Raw genomic sequence first — 22,582 nt, 5'->3', positions numbered from 1 at the left:
ACAATATAAAATATGAAAGCTTAAAACCACAATATTTGGTGGTACAGCTAGAATAAAACCTAGCAGCAATGCAGAGATTTAAAATACAGATTTAAAACACCAAAGCAAAAAGACAAGGAAGCTAAATGCTAAAATACTGGGAGAATAAAAAGGGCTTCACCTGGTGCCGGAAGAAGTACAACATAGGTGCCAGGCGCAACCTCTCTAGGGAGCTCATTCCACAGCCAGGGTGCCACAGCAGAAAAGCCCCTTCCTGGTAGCCACCCACCTCACTTCCTTTGGCAGGGGCTCACAGAGAAGGACCTCTGAGGATGACCATAGGGTCTGGGCAGGCACATATGGGAGGAGGTGATCCTTCAGATAACCTGGCCCCAAGCCATTAAGGGCTTTGAATGTTGAATACCAGCACTTTGAATCAGGCCCGGAAATGGACTGGCAGCCATACATGAAGGGTGTGGTTTCCCCCATACCCCCACAACTTGGGACTGCTTCCTAGGCTAAAGTTCCCACCCACTTTCTCGCTTTTTGATACAGTTGGTTGGTTGGAAACCTTCACCTACCAACTAAATCATTTTTTAGTATCTGCTTTATATTCTAGTTATTTCCAGATGTGTTCGTTTTTTTCAGCAAGGAATCCAGCTGTTCATAGCCAAACTGGCAAGAGCCTAAAATATAAGTGACTGGAGGAATTTAATAAATTTCCAAAGGTAAACACATCTGTAATAAAAGAAAAGGGAAGAAGGCTATCAGACCGCATCTGACAGTTTTCTTCTTGCAAGAATGTCCTTCTATTACTGTGTAAGACTGGAGTTCAGAGTCAATTCACTTCCTACTGTGAGCTTGCAACTTGTGTGATATTTCACTGTTGGCAGTTAAGCCTTTAGGCATCATCTCTTGGCACCAATTTAGGGATCCTGGAAAAATACTCTGGTTCACTCTCAAGACCTGTCTAAGGAAAAGTGAAGATAACCTAATGTTTAGACTCTCTCTTTGCTTTGTATTCTAGTTATTTCCAAACATGCTTCACATCCAAAGAAAAGCAAAGTTGATGGGAGTTGTAGCCCAAAACATCTGGAGGTTGGGGAAGGCTGGTTTAGCCATTCCCTTGAAGCCTTAGGATGCAATCCCATATCTGGGAGTAAGTCCCATCAAATACAATGGTCCTTGCTTCTTAGTAGACGTGTATAAGACTACACGATAAGAATATTGCTGTTCTTTTCATACTAGACGATGCTGTATGTGTGGTGTGGGACTATTATTATTATTTATTTCAAACAGAAGCCCCCAACTATACTGAAGGTACAAGGCATTTTGCAACACAGCATCAGGAGCTTCTGTTTGAAAAAGATTAGTCTAAAGCAGCCTTCCCCAGTTTGGTGTCCTCCAGATGTTTTGGACTACTATCTAGCCTGGCCAATGGTCATGCATAATGGGAATTGTAGTCCAGAGCATCTCAAAGGTGCCAGGTTGGGGAAGGCTGCTATAAATAGGGATGTACAAAAGTCACTTACCTTTTAACGAAATTGATTTGCGATGGGGGGGAGGTGCTCCGTCCCTCCCACCGAAATTCTGGCCGGCGGGGGAGGCGCTCTGTCCCTCCCCCACGAAATTCTGGCCGGGGGGGGAGGTTCTCCGTCCCTCCCCCCCCCGAAATTCTGGCCGGGGGGGAGGCGCTCCGTCCCTCACCCCCCCAAATCCTGGCCGGCCGGGTCCGCAAATGGCGGTGGCCGTAGCCGCCGCCGTTTGCGTCCCTGCAGTCAGCCGTGATAGGCTACATAAATGTTTATGTAGCCTATCACGGCTGATTTAAAAGAAAAAAAAAACGTGTGTACGCAAATGGCGGTGCCCATGGGCGCCGCCATTTGCGTTCCTTATTTTGACACGTCTTAGTCTACATAAACATTTACGTAGAGTAAGACGGCGAAAATAAGGGGAACGCAAATAGCGTAGACGCTACGCTATTTGCGTTCCCCTTATTTTCGCTGTAGTGTACGTAAATGTTTACGTGGACTAAGACGTGCCAAAATAAGGAATGGAAATGGCGGCACCGATAGGCGCCTCCATTTGCATACATGCAGGTTTTTTTGTTTTTTTTTACTCAGCCATGATAGTAGCCTATCACGGTGTTTTTTAAAATTTAGCTGTGATAGGCTACGTAAATCTTTACGTAGCCTATCACTTTTTTTGTTTTTTTTAAACTTGGAAATGGCGGCGGTGGCAGCCGGTCGGAAGACCGGCTGCCGCTGAACCGCTGCCGGAGCTGCCGCCGCCAGGAAGATTCGCCGAAGGTAAGTCCCGTCCCGGGGGGAGGGGGCAGTCTGTTTCGCCACCTATTTTGGGGGGGCGACTGCGCTGGCATTCGGCCTCCCCAAGATTCGTGGCAAAATTCTCTGACATCCCTAAGTGTACTGCACTCATAGCCAGTCAGCACATCTCAAGGAGCCCTCTGGATGGTGGCTGCAGAGCAGGCCTAGCATCAGGCCTGGCACCTGTGAACTGCCGAGAGGGCTTCGACTACTGGGCGGTATAGAAATGAAGGAAGGAAGGAAGGAAGGAAGGAAACAGGGGTCGGCACTCTTGGGCAGTTGCCAACAGATCCAGCCCTCTGGAGATCCCTCTGGAGTTTGTTGACAACCCGAAAAGTCAGCTGCAACCACCCAGATCCAGCCATTCTCTCAGAACTCCTTCATCCAGATGGCTGTGGCTAGTGCCTGTCCTTTTAATGGCCTCCAGTGGCTCTGGAGCAATGCTACATCAGGGCCCCAGAGGCATTGTTGAGCAATTAAAATAGTGGACAGTAGAACTTGCCAGGTTAATTGGGGGGGGGGGGCGGGTGCTGCTGCTGTGCCCCTTACACTGGTGAGGGGAGGAGGGGAGGGGCCCAACCTTGGGGGCAGGCGGGGAGGTGCTGAAGGCCCACGAAACCTGGCACCAGCCATGCTGCAAGGTATTGGCTTGTTTTCTATAGCCACTGATGACTAGAGTGAACAATGGCCTTTGGAGAGAGGAGCTATCTGCATGAATGACATGTGGGTGATACTGAAGGGGAAATGTTCAGACTTAAGATACAGCTTTATTTTAAACAGGAGAAAAATCATACAATTTGCTGAAATTATTCTTAACTATTTAGCTGCATGATTTATAGTGGGCACCACATTCTCTGGCATATCTGTTTTGGAAAAACTGGACATTCACTAACAGTGCTATTGGAGATGCTACTTACTGTTGATAAATGTTGTTTTTTAACTGGAAGTCAGGACACGGTTTTGTTTTTAGAAAAAGCAATGCACTGGGATTATTTTTGTGATGGATTTTGTTTGCCTATTTGCATCATCATGAAGTACATATTGCTATAAGTTATGTTGCCTTGGAAAAAAAATGGGGGCCAGGGAGAGAAGCACTGAGTATGATATTGTAATTTCTTTGACTAATGATGCCTTTATATTGGGAAAATAGCCCTAAGCCGTTGAAGATCACATTTTAAGAGCAGAGGGGCAGGAGGTGGAGGAGAGATTAAAAGTGATGGATGAGGTCTCCTACAGATTTATGAATATTAATACCATAAATACTGGTGTTGCTGATTTGATGCAAGGGCGAATAAACCACTGACATATGCCCTGAGGCTAACAGTTGATGAATCCTAAAGAATAAATCTGGGGAAAGTCCTACAGTTAGCATATAAATATAGAAAATTGCTGCCAACTTTTAGCTGCTGCCCTTGTATTCAGTAATAGTTCTTATGAAATGTGTGCCTCTGGTAGCTTATCCTGGGCAAAATCTTATTACCGAGGATGCCTATACAGAGTCACGCCATTGGTCAATTTACTCTTGACAGTAGCTCTCCAGGGACTCAGCCAGAGACCTTTCTGGGCTCTTTGTAGTAATCTTCATGATGCATTTTAAAAGAACCTTTAAGTTCCTAATCTCATTTATTGTCGCAGCACCCTTATGAGGTAGTGAATATTGTGGGAGGAAAAGTCACCTTATCGTGACTCTTCTACTTAAAAAATGGTAGATTCAGTTACCCCCAAAGTAAATACAAGGACGACCGTGACATTTTTCAGGTACCAAGAGAGCCTCCATTTAGGAAAACAAAAAATAAGTGCAAAGTTGGCATTACCGTTTCGTTTGCTGCACATCTGTGGATTGGAAATCCAGCACCTTGTGTATGAATTTTCACTTGTGCATTGACCCTCAAACACATTCCTTCACAGGGGGAAAATTTGTCATGTGTGAATTGGTTCTCAAATTTCTTCATGAGTATGTTTTCTGAGATTGGGAATTTGATCTTTGCTATCCTTTCCTCTAGCTTCATTGTAACTGAAGGAGTACCACAGTGAGAGGAAGTAAGTGGTAGTTCAGAGTGGGCAGAAGATGAATCAAGATCTACTGGTAGATCTCCAGGAGATTTGCAGTAGATCAGCAAGCAGTCCCAACTCCTAATGGTAGAACGACAGCAACAACACACCACTTTTTCTCTTCCTAAGGCTGCTGAAATCAAGGAAGTTTGGAGAAGAAAACCAGAGTAGACGTCTGTACAAAAGGATTTGTGCGCAAATTTCAGTTCTGGTTCTGAAAAAGAATTTCTGGGCCAAGCATGTACTAAGAAGGCACCTTGCTCTTCAGTTCTATGTCCCCTTTCCTGAGCCACTGTTTTGCACCTGTCTCTGGCAGGTGGTCCTTGGGGTTCTAGTGGAAAACAAAGTAGATCCTGCAAGCCTAATGTATGCCCACCCCTGGTGTAGATAAGCAGCAGATGTTGGTGGAGCACAACTCCCATAAGGCCCGGCCAGCATGGCTAATAGTTAGGGATTATGGGAGTAGTGCTCCAAAACATCTGGAGGGCACCAGGTTATGTACCCCTGAAGCAAGCAATGACAGAAGTGAAATCTGAGGGGTTGCAAGGCAGAATGCGCCAGAGATTGGAAGGTTGGATGGCAGATGGTGGGGAGATCTTCCAATGAGGGTGATAGGAGTAGGGATTTGCGGGAGAGGAGAGGTGATAGAAGATCTTTGTTCTGGACACCTGAAAGGTGATCTAAGGACATATGATACAGGCATCCAGCTGAAGCAAAGGAGGTTTGGATCTGGTCAGTGCTTGGATTGGAACCGACCTGGGAATCCCATGTGTGCAGCTTTGATTTCCATGATGGAAGACGGGCAGGGGAAAAAAAAACATATTAAATAAGTAAGGAATAAGTATGTGGCTCTTAGGAACTTTTGGAATAGGCAGCATAGTCCACACGAAATTGCAGGCATCCTTGTATGTAGGAAATGAGCTCTTTCCTTAACCTGTTGCTAGCTGCAATCTTAAATTGCTTTGTTGTAGTATACTCTGTCTCAACCTTGCAAAAGAAAAGAATCCACAAAAGTTTTTTTAATGTATCTCCCTGCCCAGACTGACTTATGTTAGTTATATGTAGTGTACTGACATCTGGGGGGGGGGGGAGGACAGTTCAAGCAGCCTTCGCCTACACGAGTTCCTCCAGATGCTTGGCCTACAGTTCCCATAAGCCTCAGCTAGCATGGCCAATGGCCAGGAATGATTAAAGTTATCATCTATAACATCTGGAGAGACCCAGGTTGGAGAAGGCTGAACTTGAAGCTTCCCTGGTTTCTCGGAGACCGCTTTTGCTGGCTGCAGCCTCTTTTCAAGCTTGATCTATTAGAGGAGGAGGACACCAGCAACTCCTTACGATAACTGGAAGTTATCACAACAACAAGGAAGAAGAATGTGTGGTGTGGCTTAGCAAAGAACATTGATACAGATGCGGCTAAAAACACAACTTGCCAGAGCTTGTGTGAACAGACCTCTGTTTATGTGTTGTTTCCCACCAAAGCCACAAGATGGGTCAAGTTAGATATATTAATTGCTACAGTTTGCTTTACTATCTGTAGAGGTCAGTGTAAGCTAAGACATTGAGGATGTAAGCGGGAATTCATTTCATGACTTGGGATGCAAGTAAGAGCAGTTTGACAATGGAACCAATTTCCTAGAGGGGAGGTGGACAACCATCTATCAAGGATGCTGTGGGTTTCGTGCATTGACCAGGGGGTTAGACTAGATGACCTACAAGACCCCCTTCAATGCTGTTACTCTAAGTAGCTTTGGCTATGCGTGGTTGAGATGCAGTGAGCCACCTTATGTGCACATAGTAGCTCCTTCCCTTGTTTCCATCATGCTCATGCAGCCTCCCTCCCAAAGCTCCTCCTAAGTGCTATGGATGTCCTGTGACACAGGAAGAAAGATCATAGAATACTCATAGAATAGTAGGGTTGGAAGGGGCTGTTCCATGCACAGAGATTTTCCCCGTGCATTTATTTCTAGGTTGTGGCCTATGGCCACAGTCTGTCTGCAGTACATGCATGCAGATGGTTTGAGGTTTCACCACAGAAGAAGCAGATACTTCTAAACTAGGGGTGTTTTTCCTTACAGCCTGAGGGCTAAGTTCATTTCTGGACCAGTTCTCAGGGGCTGAATTCCAGGGATAAGTGGGCCAAAGACAAGAGGGGCAGAGCCAAAATACCAAAAATGGTGGTATATTTTAGCTTAAAGCTCTTACTGCAAGTAGCTAAGCCTTAGGAAAGGCATTTCAAACTTTCGGAATGGAGAAAAAAACCACAAAAAGGCCAGGAAACCACCAAGCAATCAGCAGACAAGGAAAAGGGGGTGGGGCCAGGAAAAGGGAGGTGGCTGTCTGGGGAGCCTAGGAGGGCCAGATCTAGTCTCCAGGTGAGCCAGATCTGAGGCTTAACACCCCTATTCTAAAGGATGCTTTAAAAAATTGAACTATGGTTTGCCTCTTTGTCCACAGGAATGCAGGTGGAAGAAATGGCAAAGAAAGCATGCCGGTTTTGTGCATACCACATGCAACTCAATTCTGTGAATTGTAGCAAGTGTAGTTGTCAGGGGTGCATGTAGGTGTCTGCAAATAACGGCAGGTTGAAAAGCAGGGTTGCTCCGAAGGGTTCGGGAAGAAGGGTGGAATGGGTGTCCATCTTAATTGAAGTTTTGACTGTGCATGTGTACGTCTTTCTGCATCGCATTTTAAGGATCTTTAACCAGTTGTCACTCTATGGTTTCTTTTATTCTTTTTACTGCAGAACAAAAATGCCACTATAGTAATTTCCTAGCATTCTTTAGTAATGTTCCTTGAGTCCTTCTTTCCCATTTTCTCTCCCTTTTGTTGTTGTTCAGTCGTTCAGTCGTGTCTGACTCTTCGTGACCCCATGGACCATAGCATGCCAGGCCTTCCTGTCCTGCGCTCTCTCCCGGAGCGTGCTCAAGTTCATATTCATTGCATCCGTGATGCTATCTAGCCATCTCATCCTCTGCCGTCCCCTTCTCCTTTGGCCTTCGGTCTTTCCCAGCATCAGGGTCTTTTCCAGGGAGTTTTCTCTTCGCATTAGGTGGCCAAAATATTGGAGCTTCAGCTTCATTATCTGTCCTTCCAATGAGCACTCAGGGTTGATTTCCTTTAGGATGGACTGATTTGACCTCCTTGCAGTCCAGGGGACTCGTAAGAGTCTTCTCCAGCACCACAGTTCGAAAGCATCAATTCTTCGGCGCTCAGCCTTCCTTATAGTCCAGCTCTCACAGCCATACATTACTACTGGGAAAACCATAGCTTTGATTAGACCGACCTTTGTCGGCAAGGTGATGTCTCTGCTTCTTACTATGCTGTCTAGGTTGGCCATAGCTTTCCTCCCAAGGAGCAAGCGTCTTTTAATTTCATGGCTACAGTCACCGTCTGCGGTGATCTTGGAGCCCAAGAAAGTAAAATCTGTCACTGCTTCCATTTCTTCCCCTTCTATATGCCAGGAAGTGATGGGGCCAGATGCCATGATCTTCGTTTTTTTAATGTTGAGTTTCAAACCAGCTTTTGCACTCTCCTCTTTCACCCTCAACAAGAGGCTCTTGAGATCCTCTTCGTTTTCTGCCATTAGGGTGGTATCGTCTGCATATCGGAGGTTGTTGATAATTCTCCCAGCAATCTTAATTCCGACCTCTGATTCATTCAACCCGGCATTTCTCATGATGTACTCTGCATATAAGTTAAATAAGCAGGGTGACAATATGCAGCCTTGTCGTACTCCTTTCCCAATTTTGAACCAATCGGTTGTTCCATGTGTGGTTCTTACTGTTGCTTCTTGACCCTCGTACAGGTTTCTCAGGAGACAGGTAAGGTGGTCTGGTACTCCCATCACTTTAAGAATTTGCCACAGTTTGTTGTGATCCACACAATCAAAGGCTTTAGTGTAGTCAATGAAGCAGAAATAGACGTTTTTCTGGAATTCTCTTGCTTTCTCCATGATGCAGCGAATGTTCTCTCCCTTTCCCTTCTTCCAAATCTAATCTACCTGTCTGAGATGGCAGTATGATGACAATAATTCTGTAATTGTACCATTTTGCAGCTGGTAGTCAATGGGGGAAAAAATGACAGAGCAAACAAATATATTTCAAAAGCAATTCATCTTTGGTTCTGTCCAGCCATGTACTTTTTATTGAGGAAATGGAAAACAAAGTACTGGAATACATGGGGGCTGTTATCTTTTTTATTATCTCAAGCTGTAATATTGGTCAATGGATATTAATGTTCTTTAAGCTTTACAGAAAATGCTCTGTTTGAAACATATTCCCTTGGGTAAGAAGGGAAATTGTTCAGGGCCTCCTTACAGTCAGCTGTTGATGACTTTAATGATTTCTAAACCTGCAAAAATAACATATTGCTGAGCACTGGTTTTTGTTCAGTTATTTTTAAGCCTTTCAAGTTTCTTCCATGGAAGAAGAGTATTAAGTAAAATCTCACTTAACTCCTTTTTGGGTACTTTTGCACATTGCAAAGCTAGCTCTGTTTAACTAGCACTTATAGGGTGGCCAAATACCCTCTTTTACAGAGGACAGTCCTCTATTTGTAGAGTTGCCTGGGGTCTGTCCTCTAATTGAAGGCACCCTCTCTTTGAAGGACTCTCCTGACCAATTCCAGTTTAAAGATAATGAACCATAAGCACTGTTGTCCATCAACAGTTAGCATCTGGGCAGCAGATTGAAAAGGCAGGCACACGCACGACCTGGTTACAGTCTCACGACAATATGGTGAGACGTACTGTATTTCTATTATAATTATTATTTTTAAATTTGCATTTGTACCTATAAATTAGCACATGCAAATTTAATGTACATCAGTACCCTCTTTTGTCCTCTTCTTTTTTTGGTGATGCATTTCATCATTTTTGGTGATCATTTTTTGGTGAATCCTAAGTGGCCACTGTGGTGTACTCGCCTGGGTTCCACTTTTTCTCCAGCCTCCACTTCTGAAACTGAAAAACAAACCCCTCAGGAAATGCCTGCTTTCACTTTAGGGCAGCTGTACCCACTGTCCCACAAGCTTCAGCCCTTTTACGCTCAGTCTCCTCTCTCTCTCTCTCTCTCTCTCTCTCTCTCTCTCTCTCTCACACACACACACACACACACCCTTCCCACATTTCACTCACTCAGCGATGAACTTTAATACATTTCTGTTTAGTATTTCTGTTTAAGCCTGTTTTGCTTGAATTATGTGTTTTTTAGGGTAAGATGGTGAAAGGAATGGGTGGTGCCATGGACTTGGTATCCAGCTCAAGAACTAAAGTGGTTGTCACTATGGAGCACTCGGCAAAGGTAAAAAAAAAAAAAAGTAATATCCTCTTCCTCATGTTTTTTATTGGGTGGTATCCCATTGTGCCCATGCCCTTGTGGGCATGATTGCTCATGCAATGGGGCTTTTGCACTTCTGAAAATAACCTGAAACAGGTGGAAATGTTCGTTACCGGAACGGGGCTAATCAGCAGAGCTCGCAGAAGGGAGCTCGGCTGACCTGTCCCAGTCCACAAACTAGTGTTTCCAGGGTTATTTTTAGAAGTGCAAAAGTCCCATTGTGCAAACGACTGCTCCTGTGCATGCAACAGAACCGGCAGAGGTGGAGCAGCCCAGTTGGATACTGCCCCTAGATTGAAAACATGCATTGTTTCTGTAAGCAGTTAATTAGTCCCAGGAATGAGTAAAAAGCAGACCGAAATATTTATTTATTTGATATTTTAGAAAGAATAACCCTTGCAACTCTTGATCCACAAAAACTGGGCTGGGTATGGGGTTCAAGGGACAGAGTGTGTCATCCCCTAGTATTGGTTCATGTCCCCACTGGGAGATCTCGCATCCACTTTGCAAAGACCTGGTATTGGCCGAGCTCTTTGTTCTTTCGTTCCCATTTTGATGGCTTTCTGTAGATACAGCTTTAGATAGGTTTTAACCACTTCTGTAATAATGATGGGGTGGCAGCAAGATAATCTTTAACCGTAGCATTCTGTGACGTTGGAGTCACAACGGCTGTCTTGAAAGCCATCTCTTTCCACGAGTCTGTGCATTTCAATCTCTATGGGATGCTTAGAGGAGATACTACGTGACCTTAAAGTATACCTGATGGGTTGGTGAACATTTTCCTTTAAAAATAGCACTGTCAAATCATTACTGTGCCAGGAGGAGTGCTTGAAAGGTGCTTGAATTAAGCATTGTCGTGGTCTTGTAGTCATTTTTCCTTAATACCAGTCAGTTTCATTGAGAGTGCTGGCTGTGTTGATAGCAGATGTAAATGTTAACTGGTATAAATAAGAATGAAACTATTATTCCCTACAGCAAAGGGGGGAAAAGAGGCGGGGGACTCTTTGAGAATACCCTCTGCTCCTCTGCAGATAAGCAGAGCCATCATCAGTATAAAATCCATACAATTAATTACTGATTAATATAAGCTTGCAACATTCTTCTAAGTTGCCTCTTGAAGTATAGAAATGCAAATGAACAAGTGGAGATGAAAGTAAAAAGAGCGAAATATAACCAAAGCTGTTCACCTACTGTTAATTAAGACATGTCAAAGCACACTTCTGGAAATTTTAAAGGGGCTTCTCTGGTTGGTATTGACTTGTAACTCTTTGCAGCCAGATTCAGAGACTGTAATCTGCAACTTATATCAATCACTGGTTTTAACATGAATATAGGTTTAACACATACCTGACCTGGCTCGTGTATAAAAATGCCCTAGATACCTATTTAGTTAGTAGACATCCTGCTCTGCTTGTCTGAAGACTTTCAGAGTGGCCTACAATTTTGAAATAGTTCAGATGTCTTTAACTAATTCTCTAAGGAAGGCCAAAGCTTCTCTAAGGAAGGCCAAGGAGCTAAACCTGGGAGTGGGCGAAGGGACAGTGTTTGTTTACCCAGAAAACCTTGATTTGGGGGCAATAGGGACAACCTCAAGGAGTTGGAGAGTAGATCAGACTTTGAGAAAAATATTACAGATGACAGTGGTGGGTTTTGCTTTGTTTTTTTTTTTTGTTGGATGTGCCAATCAGAGTGAGACAACAGGGCAAAAAAGGGAAAGATTATACAGTTAACCTCTCATCCCTGTTACTTTTGTCCTTGAAGTGTTGCCTCTTCCTGGGTACAGGATGGCATTCTTGCACAGCGGTATATTAGGGCCTATATATCTTTTGGATTACAAGAGATTAGCACAGAATTGGTGCGTATTTAGGCAATAGAACTAAGAAATGTCCTCCTGGACAATGCACTGTTCTATTCATAAACTGAAGTTTCATTTGCCCAGTTATTTTAAGAAGTCAAGGTAGCCACATTGTCTGATAGCACCACTGCAAGCTGCTTCTGGGTGGTTCAGTCCCAGAATGCATCAGTAATGTCTGGTGTATGTTACTCCTCCCACCAATGGGGCAGCATTGCTCCTTCTGACCACCGTTATTGCTGGCATTTGAGGAAACTACATAATCTGCCAAACCCATGTGGTTCCTCTGTGCGTATATTAATGGTGCATTGGAAATTAGCAGGGGGAAGGACATTAAGTGCAGGAATTAGGAAGGTAAGGCAAATAATTCTCGATCTGTAAAACAGCTTGCAGAAGTCTTTACGTGTTGAGTAAGGCATATTTGTGACATGAATAAGTGAGCCTAGAACAACCTTCCCCAACCTGGTGCCCTCTAGACATTTTGGACTTCACTCTTATCAGTTTCAGCCAGCGTGGCCAATGGTCAGGAATGCTGGGAGCTGTAGTCCAAAACAGTGGAGGGCACTAGGGTGGCCTAGAATATTTAAGCATTGGTTTAAGGAGTCTTCCATAAAAAGCTCAATGAACCACCGTGGAAGCTTCGCAGATGGAATCTATATATATTTGTGGTGTGTTTTGAAGCTGTTTACTGTGAGGCCTTCTGAATTTCAAGCAAACAGTTTCTCTTGGAAGGTGATTGTTCATTTGTGTGTCTTTTTTCATTATAGGGCAATGCCCACAAAATTTTGGAAAGCTGCACTTTGCCAATTACTGGGAAACAGTGTGTGAATCGCATCATAACAGAAAAGGTAATGTATTTTACTTCTGTAAATCCTGTCTTTTCCCTAAGGATCTCAGAGGGTCATTTTTATCTTTCCAACAGCCCAGTAAGGTAGGTTAGGTTGTGAGTTGCCCAAGACAAACTCTGGAATGTTAATACACAAGCTCCCTCTGTGAGAATGGCCATTTCTATCCTGGCTCAGGAAGAACAAGTAGGTATCTTTCCCACCTCCCCTCAAGTATAAGAAAACCCGTCTCTCCTCGCCCAACCCCCCCCCCCCCCCATGACTGGCTCTTTTGACACTGCAACCTTAACCTTGCTCAGGCATTTGACTGAACACATGGAGGCTTAAAGTGGGTAGAGGGGTGGGGCTATTCATGCTGGCTCCGCCCCCAAATCTCGGGGTGTGCTGTCTCTACCCACCTCAGATCAGACCTTGTCATGTTGGATCGGCAAGGTCTGAAAGAGAGTTCTACTTGCATGTGCTTGAACACGAGTAGAAATCTTTGTGTGATCACAAACCCTGTCTTACAAGCTTAAAAACCAGCCTATAAGGGAGATAACTGGGTTAAAATCTTGGCGTGCTAGATTCTTGGCATGCTAGTTCTGTACCTTCAGGGAGTTTAAATATAATGCAAGCACTCTCAAAAACTTAGTCCCCCATTCTTTCCCCCCAGCAGTGTGTAGTGGTACAGTCCAGCAACAAATATATCACATGAGGCTGTTCATTGTAGCATCAGTAGAGGAGTTTCCTCAGTGAATGATTTGTGCATATTAATACTAACTTTCTATTCAATAATGTAAGTATTTGTAATTATGTTAGTATTGTGCCCTTGCTGAGCCTAAATGAAATCAAAGTATTTGGAGTACAGTCCTTTCTGACCCAAAGAACCCAATGGAAGTGCCATCATAGAATCATAATGTTGGACAGGGCCATTTGAGTCATTGAGTCCAATCCCCTGCTCAGTGCTATCATGAAGAAATTAAGGGCATGTGAATATATTCCTCTGCAGATGCATATTTTAATAATGTCACCTTAGATTGTCTTGCGGTTGTGGCAGTGAAGCCTCCCTATTGTATGTGTCAGGGAGGGGAAAGAACACTCCCCAGTTCATAGAATCATAGAATAGTAGGGTTGGAAGGGGCCTACAAGACCATCGAGTCCAACCCCCTGCTCAACCCCCCTGTTCATCTTTCTCTGCCTACTGCCATCTTCTGCAAGAACGTGGCCCGGTTCAGATATGCCTTAGTTAAATATCATAGTTTACTGTGATGTGCATGAGCCACAGAGTGGTTCCCATTATGTCCCAATTCAGGGAACTCTGGTTAAGTTTAGAAGTGGAAGCAGTCATGGCAGAGGAAGATGGGGAAGTGCATGAACTCGAGGCTTGTGTCTGTAATGTTTGACCATACTGCTTCTCCACAACAATACCGGCTTGCATGCTTGCCCGCCACCCCCTTCAATTTCTCTCTTGAGGGGATAGGAACTGCGCATGATGACCCATGACAGCGCAAATGAGACCTCTGCGCTGTCACAGGTCATCATGGAGGATTACTAGTCTGGCACGTTCTTTAGCAGCGCATGAGGGAGAGGGAGCTCCCACCTGTTCCTCCACTGGCACCGCCAACTTTAATGAACTAGGGTAGAGATGAGGAAGAAGGTGGACAGCAAGACAGAGGCCATGCATCAGGGACTTGTGGGGAGTGGGGGGATTGGCTTCATTAGTCAATGCTCTGGGAACCTCCTAGTTAGATTCCTGCAACATTCTCTGTGTGGGGCTTCCTTTGAAGACAGTTCAGAAGCTGCAGCTTGTGCAAAATCAGTGGCTTGGATGATAGTGGTGACCAGAAGGTCTGACCACATGGTACTGATTCTGGCCCGCTTCCGCTGCCTGCCTGTACGTTTCTGAGCCCGATTCAAAGTGCTGGTTTTGACCTGTAAAGCCTTGTATGGCTCAGGACTGCAGTACTTGACAGACCCTTTGTGCGCCTCCTGCAAGGTAGATTTGGAGGATGGCAACAAAGGAGAGGGCCTTCTTGGTGGTGGTCCCGTGATTGTGGAATGCTCTCCCTAGCACAGCCTGTCTGGTGCCAACATTGCTATCTTTCCACTGGCAGGTTAAGACCTTCCTCTGTTCCCAGGCCTTTGACAGCATACGATAAGATTTTTAGCGGGACTTGGGATATTTACTTATTCATTTATTACATTTATATGCCTCCTTTTTCCTCTTTAAGAAATCCAAGGCAGCGTACATAATCCTCCTTCCTTTTATCCTCACAACAACAGCCCTGTGAGGTAGATTGGGCTGAGCATTTGTGATGGGCCCAGAGTCAGCCAGTGGGCTTCCATGGCCAGGTGGGGACTAAAACTCGGATCTCCCAACTCCCAGTCCAACACTTGCCACTACACCAGATTGTTGACTGTGCAAAATTGCTTTATATTATTGCATGCAAATAGTTTTATATAATGTTATTACATTGTATTTTTAGGGATTTAATCTTCATAAACTGCCCAGAGAGCTTTGGCTATTGGGCGGTATAGAAATGTAACTAATGCATTGGTTTTACCAGTTTGAAACATTGGCCGCAAGCCTCTAGTTTAACTAGTAAGGCTCCCCTTCTTTCCTTTGCAGACTAAACCTATTTTACAATTCCTTTTAATCTTGTAGGCTGTGTTTGACGTCGATAAGGAAAAGGGACTGAGTCTGATTGAAATCTGGGAAGGCCTGTCGGTAGATGACATCAAGAAAAGCACTGGTGCTGACTTCACAGTAAGTTGTTGTCTGCTTAACTGCAGTCTGTTTCTGGTTCATAAGTAGCACTGGAACTTACTCTTGAGTAGACTTAGAATTGAGCCATGTTTTGCATGTTCGGTGAGAAAATGTCCAAATTGGTAAGAATTACATCTGGTCCTGGCCACTGCTGGTTCTCCGCCCTTAACCCACACCGTGCCCTTGGCCCTGACTGCTGCTGGAATGTGGCCCCCACAGCTCTTCCCAAATTGGAATGCAGCCCCTGGCTGGAAAAGGTTCAACACCCCTGCTTTAAAATGCGGCAATAAAGAAGAAAAACTACATAGCTCTACTGTGGATTTGGGGAAGAGATGTGGCTATACATGCTTATTTTCACAGCTTAAAAAAAAAAAAAATCTGCTAGACCACATATGCAGGAGCCCCATAAGAAGAGAGAAGTGATTTAGAGTGACCCATCACTGTTATGAAGGTGGCATTAATAAGCAAGAATAAGCAATCCATTCTGGATTTTGCTTGGCTGCAAAGACAAACTTCGTGTGTGTTTTTCATGTACCCTTAAATCAGATCTGCAGCTTAGCTTGTAGATCATCCTCGTGGGGCAATCTGTTCTGGCTTACAGGACAAATTTATAATTGGAATTATAACAACACCATAAAAAACAGAATGGAAAGCCTTAACTGTTATTACTCTTTTATAATGTAACTAATTTACAATCAAGTGAGTTCCATACACATCAAGATTTAGCTGCCTTGTCTTCCTGTGAAAGCCTGATTCTCTGTTAGGGGACACAAAAACACATTAAGGCTGCAATCCTGTGTAATACTTACCTGGGAATAAGCTCCACAGAACTCAGCGGGGCTTACTTCTGAATAGATCTGTACAAGATTTAGGCTACGATTCCAATGCATCCTTCAAACAAAGTGGCTTTCAGAAGAAAGATAAACTTAATTCCTAGTTATATAGTATTCTAGCCATTTGGTAAAAGGAGTTGTAGGTCAAGTTTTCATAACATCTCCTTGTTCCAGAGCTCCCCTGTACACTGGAGCACACACAGAGTTCTTGTGCATACAGGTTTTCCCGTTTACTTCGGTGTATAGAGCTGCTTGCGCATACAAATTAATACACATATAGATTTGTTTCTGTTACCTCAATTGAAGTGAATGAGGGAGTTTTGGCAAGCAGAAGAGCATGGGGTATGCACTAGAATCCTCACTGCCTCCAGCTGGAAGTAGAGGGAGCAAATGTTTCTCATGTAATAATTACATTCTTGCTTGTGCAACTGCTAGCATTGATCATCTGTTGTTGATACATCTGTAGCTCATGATCATCTACAGTTGGAGACAATCTTTTTTTTAGAGAGTAGAAAATGGCTTGTGACATGGCTACATTGATGTAAAATCTTGGTGGCTTGGTTTACACAACACATAAACCCATGGTTTACTTAACCCATGAAATTGTTGCCATACCCAGAGTTTGTCTGGCAGACAATCGAACAAACTGGTTTGTTTTCTCAATCCCTGGGTTGTTTGTCTCCCTCCTCCTCGCCCGCTCCCTCCCTGTATCCCAGATGCTGTGTGGTGCTATAGTACTGTCATGTTGAGTGGCTGGGTTTTTTGACTGCTCTTGCCCACTGCCTCCGTAGCCTGGCGAAACAAGCCATGGTTCTGGGTTCGCATATAACTACAAGCCATGGTTTAAACAATGCAGAGTTCCCAACCCAACAACAAACCCTGGGTTCTCTTTCTGGGTTGTCCATGGTTAACAAACCATGTCTTGTTAGTGTACTCACGTTCACACATCATGACAACCCAGAATTCATCAATAGCCTTATGTGCAAACTAGGCCATTGTGTCAGTTTTTATCTGTGGTAATTGTACTACACATGCAAATCAAAAGTAGCAGAATGAAATCCTAGAGGTGAGGGTGTGTACCCTCACTGGGCATAGAATACCGTGCTGCCCAATCGTGAGCCTGCTGAGACCATAAAGAGCATAAGTTACATGGGTCTCCTGCAAATTAGTTTGTAAAAAGAATACAAGAAATGCATTCGTTAGTTGTACGGCTCTGCCTTCCCCAAAATGCTATGAAATCCCAAACTCTGACCATTTATATGGCACTTTTTGAGTGTTCAAAGCACTCGGCTTCGTAAGGTAGGACATTGTTATTATCTCTGTGTTGCTGGTAAGGCCGTGTTGCCTGAGACTCTTACTCCATCATCAGGCCCGTGCCTTTACGGTGCAGAGGAGCCATCTTATGAAGCAGGGGTCCATCTTGTAAAAAGGATGGAAAAGCACAGCAGAAGCAGTGCATTCGTGTCTAGGACTGGTGAGATAATGGACCAGAAACTCCACTACATGAGGAAATGGTTCCAGGAAGATGGAGTTTTCAAGCCTATAACCTGCAGAGGTGGAACTAGGAACCAGCTCTCGTAACATGGCCACTGTTTTCCATAACATCCTAACCAGAACCTAAACAAATGGCAAGACAGTTTGTGAAATCTTTCTTTCCAAGATGAATGATTAGTTATTGTCGCTGGGGTTCGCCTTTCTAACTAGATCACAAGTATACAGTAGGTGCTAGGCTAGCAAGCTTTTGCATTTGAGCATTTGCTGCTTCAAAACTTATGGAACCTCCTTCTCTGGGCCAGCTGCTGCATTGACCTTTTGGGAACTGTCCACAATAACTGTTAAATTTTATTGGTCTAGTAGCAGTACATAACTGTGACTATGTGAGTGAATTCCCACTCTCCTTCAGCTCCTTTATTGATAGGTTTTTGGGGCTAGCGAAACTGTCTAATGAGTTCATGGCAGAGGTGACCTTGAGCTGGGGACTTCCTGGCTTAAAACCCATCCACTGTATATCAAGAGGTCTCAAAAGTGCTCATATCCATCCCTTCTTAGCCTTGTCTCTGCCTTCCATCCTCTCTTCTGTTATTTCTTCTGGTGTTGAAATTGAGATAGGTTTCTGCCTCCAGCAGTTTCCAGTCTTTTGCTTCTGTTCCTATGTAATACACGCCACAGACATTAATGCTGCTGGTACCTAGCATTACCAAAAGCTACTTCATACAGCTACAAGTCTGCTGGAAATAATTTCTGCATTATTTGCCCATTCATTTTTTCCCCCCTCTCTCTCACTAGGTTTCACCAAACCTCACACCAATGAAGCAGATTTCAACCTGAGAAGTAGACTGGGCTTATTATCTTCCATACTTCCAGTGAAGGGGAATCAAATGTCTGTTTTGCAATTATGCATTTTAAAGAGGTCCTTGTAAGTAGTTTCTTTGGTAGTTAGCATCAGGCTGACTGTAATATAACTCCATAAATGTTTATTCGCACACAACAGTACAGTGTAGTTTCCAAAAATAAACTCAGTTTTGTACCTAGATATTTATAACTATCATATTGTAGGTTTGACTGTCAATACACAGTGGCAAGAGGCAATGGCCCAGTTTTGATGAACATATTTCGGTTTGTTGAGCTGAGATATGTGCAGGCCTTTCCCCCATGCATGCAACTCTTTTTCGCGAGCCGTCATTAAACCAGGAAGTGTCTAATTAATCACAGTTTCCATTTTGTCCAAGCCGGGAAACCATGGTTACCTACTTCAGAACAATCCAGGATCTTAAATCAACTTCAACCCATCTGAATGTAGCCAGTACCTTCTAGATGTGATCTTAATGCTGTCATTTTAGGCAGAGGCCCCTTTCTCACACCGACCATGCTAATTTGCAAGTGCCTGTACATCAACTGCACACACACACTAAGAGGCACAGGACAACATGTTGTTGACCTACACCATTTGAATAATCAGAACTTTGGATATTCGGGTACTCTAATTACAGAAGGTCATTTCAATAAAAGGTTATATGCACGACTGTTTATATTCTGTGATCAAAGAATCGGTATTTTTTTAAACAATCAAGTTTCTAGTCCTTAGGGCTGCAAAGAAGAGAGGCTTGAACGTCTGGGGTATGCCTGGTACAATTCCAGAAAACAAGGAAAAATACTTGCTTTTGAGAGTTCTAGTGGTGAGGGGATGAGGCTTCTGTGCTCTGCATAGCATTTTCCTTCCCTAGGAGCAGTGCTGAAAACACATTTGCTGATGGTACTGGTTATACATAAAAGATCTAGCACATTAAAGTATGCAAAGTAAGCATACAGATTTGCTTAACTTGCATACATTGTAATTTCTTTGTGAAAAGTCTGGATTGCCGAGGCATAGGATTGTGATACTTCAGCTGCCGAAATATACACAGCCCTGGGTTGCACAGGAAATGTACTGTGCATTGCTCAGCTTTCAGATAATGGCAGGTCTGTTGCAATGGAAGTTGATTGTCATAATGATCTTGTTGTGACTTTTTTTTTACTGACCTTTTAATAAATACATACACAATTGCACATGCACATCTAATGTATGGATTCTGCTTTTCTATTGTTAACAATGCTGCATTCGCACAACCATCTAGTGAAATCAATGGGAGCCAGGCAGGGTCTTTTCTATTGCAATTGATATGCCATCTATGTGTTGTACAGTTGTTATACCATCTGAAATTGGAATTAAAACAGTGGCAGACAATGTCTCTCTTTCTTTCTTGGTCTGGGCAGTTCTAAAAGTCTGTACCTTTCCCCCAGTTCAAAGCTTCTTTAGATGAGAGATTAATAAGGTGGAGATGTACAAAATAGTTACGGTGATCCAACACCTAATTAAGTTAAAAAAAAACACACACACACAACTTGAAGGGAGCTGCGTGTTATAACTGGTGGCTGATCTGTCTAATTTGAGACAGTTGGCTTGTCTAATTTGAGAACCAGGGTAGTGTAGGTTTGGATGTGCGTAACCTGGTTTCAAATCCCTGGCCAGCCATTAGCTTATTGGATAGTCTTGGAGCAAAGCATTCTCATCCTACCCTACCTCACAGGGTTGTTGTGCCGTTCTTGAGCATCAGTTGAACTGTGTTCAACAGATGCATGTGCTAGTGTTCTTCTCCATTATTGTGGACAGTGGTTCTGTTGTGTTGCATGTGTGCACTCAGGTGTCCTTGAGAAGGGCTCGTCCTCCATCCGTCTTCTGCCAGAATTTGCCTCCTTCGTGGTGGTGGGGAAGCAGGAGATAACAAGGGTGGGATTCTTTTTTCGCGACTGACTGCTTTGTAGGATAACCTTGGAAAGGTTATATTGAACTTGCCGCTGAACTAACTCTTTAGGTTCTTGCACCCTTTTATGGGAGTTGAAAATTTATGCCTCAGTCTGTTCCGTCCCCAGTTTCTAGTCATCATTACCAGAAGCTATCACCTCCTCTTGCAGCCTACACTGGGTTGGGTGGGCTTCCAGGAGGTTGGATCCAGACTTAGCCATGCTTACAGTAGACCCAATGGAATCAGTGGAACTTAAGTTAGGCAAGACTGATGTAAGTCTCATTAATTTCAGTGGGTCTGCTCTAAGCATGGCTAAATCTGGATCCAATCAACTTACTACTTTCAGGGCAAGTACTATACTGTTCCCTAGGAACTTTAAAACCAAGCATGGATATTGGCATTCATTCATCGGTGTCGAATAAGTTCATATCGATATGTGTCCTACTGTGCCATCATTTTGTGTGACAGTGCAAATGAATCAACTTCTCAGCAGGAGGTGCCCACCCCTATGGACAATTGGATTCATGTAAGGCAGTACCCCCCTCCCACCCTGCCCCAGTACTGGGTTAGACTTAATATGTTCCTGAAATATATAAATTAGGTACCAGCCATGACAGGCTTTTGAAAGATGAAAACTGGAATGTTTCATTTCTCCTTCATGGTGTATTAAGATCTGGAAGCCTGCAAAAGGACTAGTAGATGACATTGTCACCTTGAATGGCAAAGCATTTCACAAGAGGAGGAGATGGTTGTTGGGGCATCTTAGTTTAGAGAAAAGTTGCCAGTCGTAGGGACACACAACAGATGTTAATGAAACTATGTATGGTGCATTGAAAGGAGGTAGAGTCCCATTACACTAGAACAGCTTTCCCCAGTGTGGTGCCCTCCAAAAGCTTCAGACTACAATTCTCATCATTCTTGACTATTGTCCATGCTGGCTAGGGCTGATGAGAGCTGAAGTCAAAAACATCTGGAGGGCACCAGGTTGGAAAATGCTGTGCTAGAACATTGAGCAGGAGTCACCCAATGAAAGTGAAGGACAGTAGCTTCAGGACAGAGAAAAAGGAGGACTTTCTTTGCACAAGGCATAGGTAACTTATGGCTTTGGTGCCATGAGGTGTGTTTATGGCTGGTGACTTAGGATTTAAAGGGGGATTAGATGAATGGAGAAGTCTTATCGATGGCTATAAGCTAGAACAGCTATATACACCTTCAACTTCCGTTGAGGGAATACCAGCTTCTGGTGGCAACAACAGGAAAGAACAATTGCAGCCTCCCCCAACCTGGTGCCCTCCAGATGTGTGAAAATGACTGGCTATGCTAGCTGGGGATGATGGGAGTTATAGTCCAACACCTCTGAAGGCCACCAGGTTGGGGAGGCTGAGCTGTTGCCTTCGAGCTTTGGTTGTGGGCTTCCCAGATTCATCTGGTTGACCAGTGTGGGGGAACAGGAAGCTGGGCAAGATAGACCTATGAGGTAGGATCCAATGGTGGCCTGCCACTGGCGGTGAGCACTGCCCGTTTCCGGTGCGTGTGCAGCTGGCTGTGGCAACGCCCGTGGCCCCTACCACCGGCGGCAGTGATGTAGCACTTCCAGGGGCAAGCCCCCAAACTACTGGGAACACCAGTAGGTCTTGCCATCCAGAAATGTGTGCTTCTGGTTGCTCAGGGGCTTGCCCTCGGAAGCGCTACATTGCCGCCTCTGGCGCTAGGAGCAGCATGCATGGCGCTGCCTCCGGGACTGGCTGCACGCACACTGGGAACTAGCGGCGCTCACCCTCAGTGGCAGGCCGCCCGTGGATCTTGCTCTTGGTCTGATTCAGCAGGGCTGTTCTTGCATTCTTACAACACAAGGAACTTTCTGTTAAAATTTCAGGCAGTGTATACAGAATAACAACAGAGGTGATGCTGTTCCTGCACCCCTTCGTTCACTAGATTTTGCTTTCATGTTCTGTGTGTCATGCTTTTGATTCTGTCCATTGACCAAAAAAAAAAAAGGAACAGTTGACCGAGCCAATGAATGTACTTTAAACTGTGTGTCCGGGTCTCTTTTATATGTACTTGCAAACAGTCAATAAAACAAATCACATGAAGATAGTCTACTGCTTTCAGTATTGTTAAGGAAAACGTGACTTCTGGGAAACAGATGTCCTTTATGACAGCTTTGGGGTGGGACTGTAGGTCAGTGGGGTAGAGCACCTGCTTTGCAGGCAGAAGGTCCCAGGTTCAATTCCCAGCATCTCCAAGTAGGTCTAGGAAAAATTCCTGCCTGAAAACCTGGAGAGCCGCTGCCAGTCAGTGTCAACAATACTGGGCTGATGCAATA

At 44.2% G+C, this 22,582-nt stretch overlaps 1 protein-coding gene across 3 annotated transcripts in view; it reads left to right on the top strand.

The window, feature by feature from the left end:
* OXCT1 (3-oxoacid CoA-transferase 1) overlaps nt 1–22,352 on the top strand; it is a 94,879-nt gene extending 72,527 nt beyond the window's left edge. For 2 of the 3 annotated variants that reach the window (XM_084833147.1, XM_084833146.1), the window contains exons 14-17: nt 9,572–9,661; nt 12,317–12,397; nt 15,039–15,140; nt 18,260–22,352. In XM_084833147.1, coding sequence (XP_084689273.1) covers nt 9,572–9,661; nt 12,317–12,397; nt 15,039–15,140; nt 18,260–18,301 — 315 coding nt within the window. In that variant the 3' untranslated portion in view covers nt 18,302–22,352. The remainder of the gene's footprint in view (nt 1–9,571; nt 9,662–12,316; nt 12,398–15,038; nt 15,141–18,259) is intronic. The other variant, XR_014787579.1, reaches the window with a different exon arrangement.
* Nucleotides 22,353–22,582: the final 230 nt, after the last annotated feature.

Source organism: Heloderma suspectum, chromosome 2 (assembly GCF_057233095.1).
Source record: "Heloderma suspectum isolate Gila_16-S chromosome 2, 16-S_ref, whole genome shotgun sequence".
NCBI lineage: Eukaryota > Metazoa > Chordata > Lepidosauria > Squamata > Helodermatidae > Heloderma > Heloderma suspectum.
The sequence above is the reverse complement of the archived record's forward strand: the minus strand, read 5'-3'. Positions and strand labels throughout refer to the sequence as shown.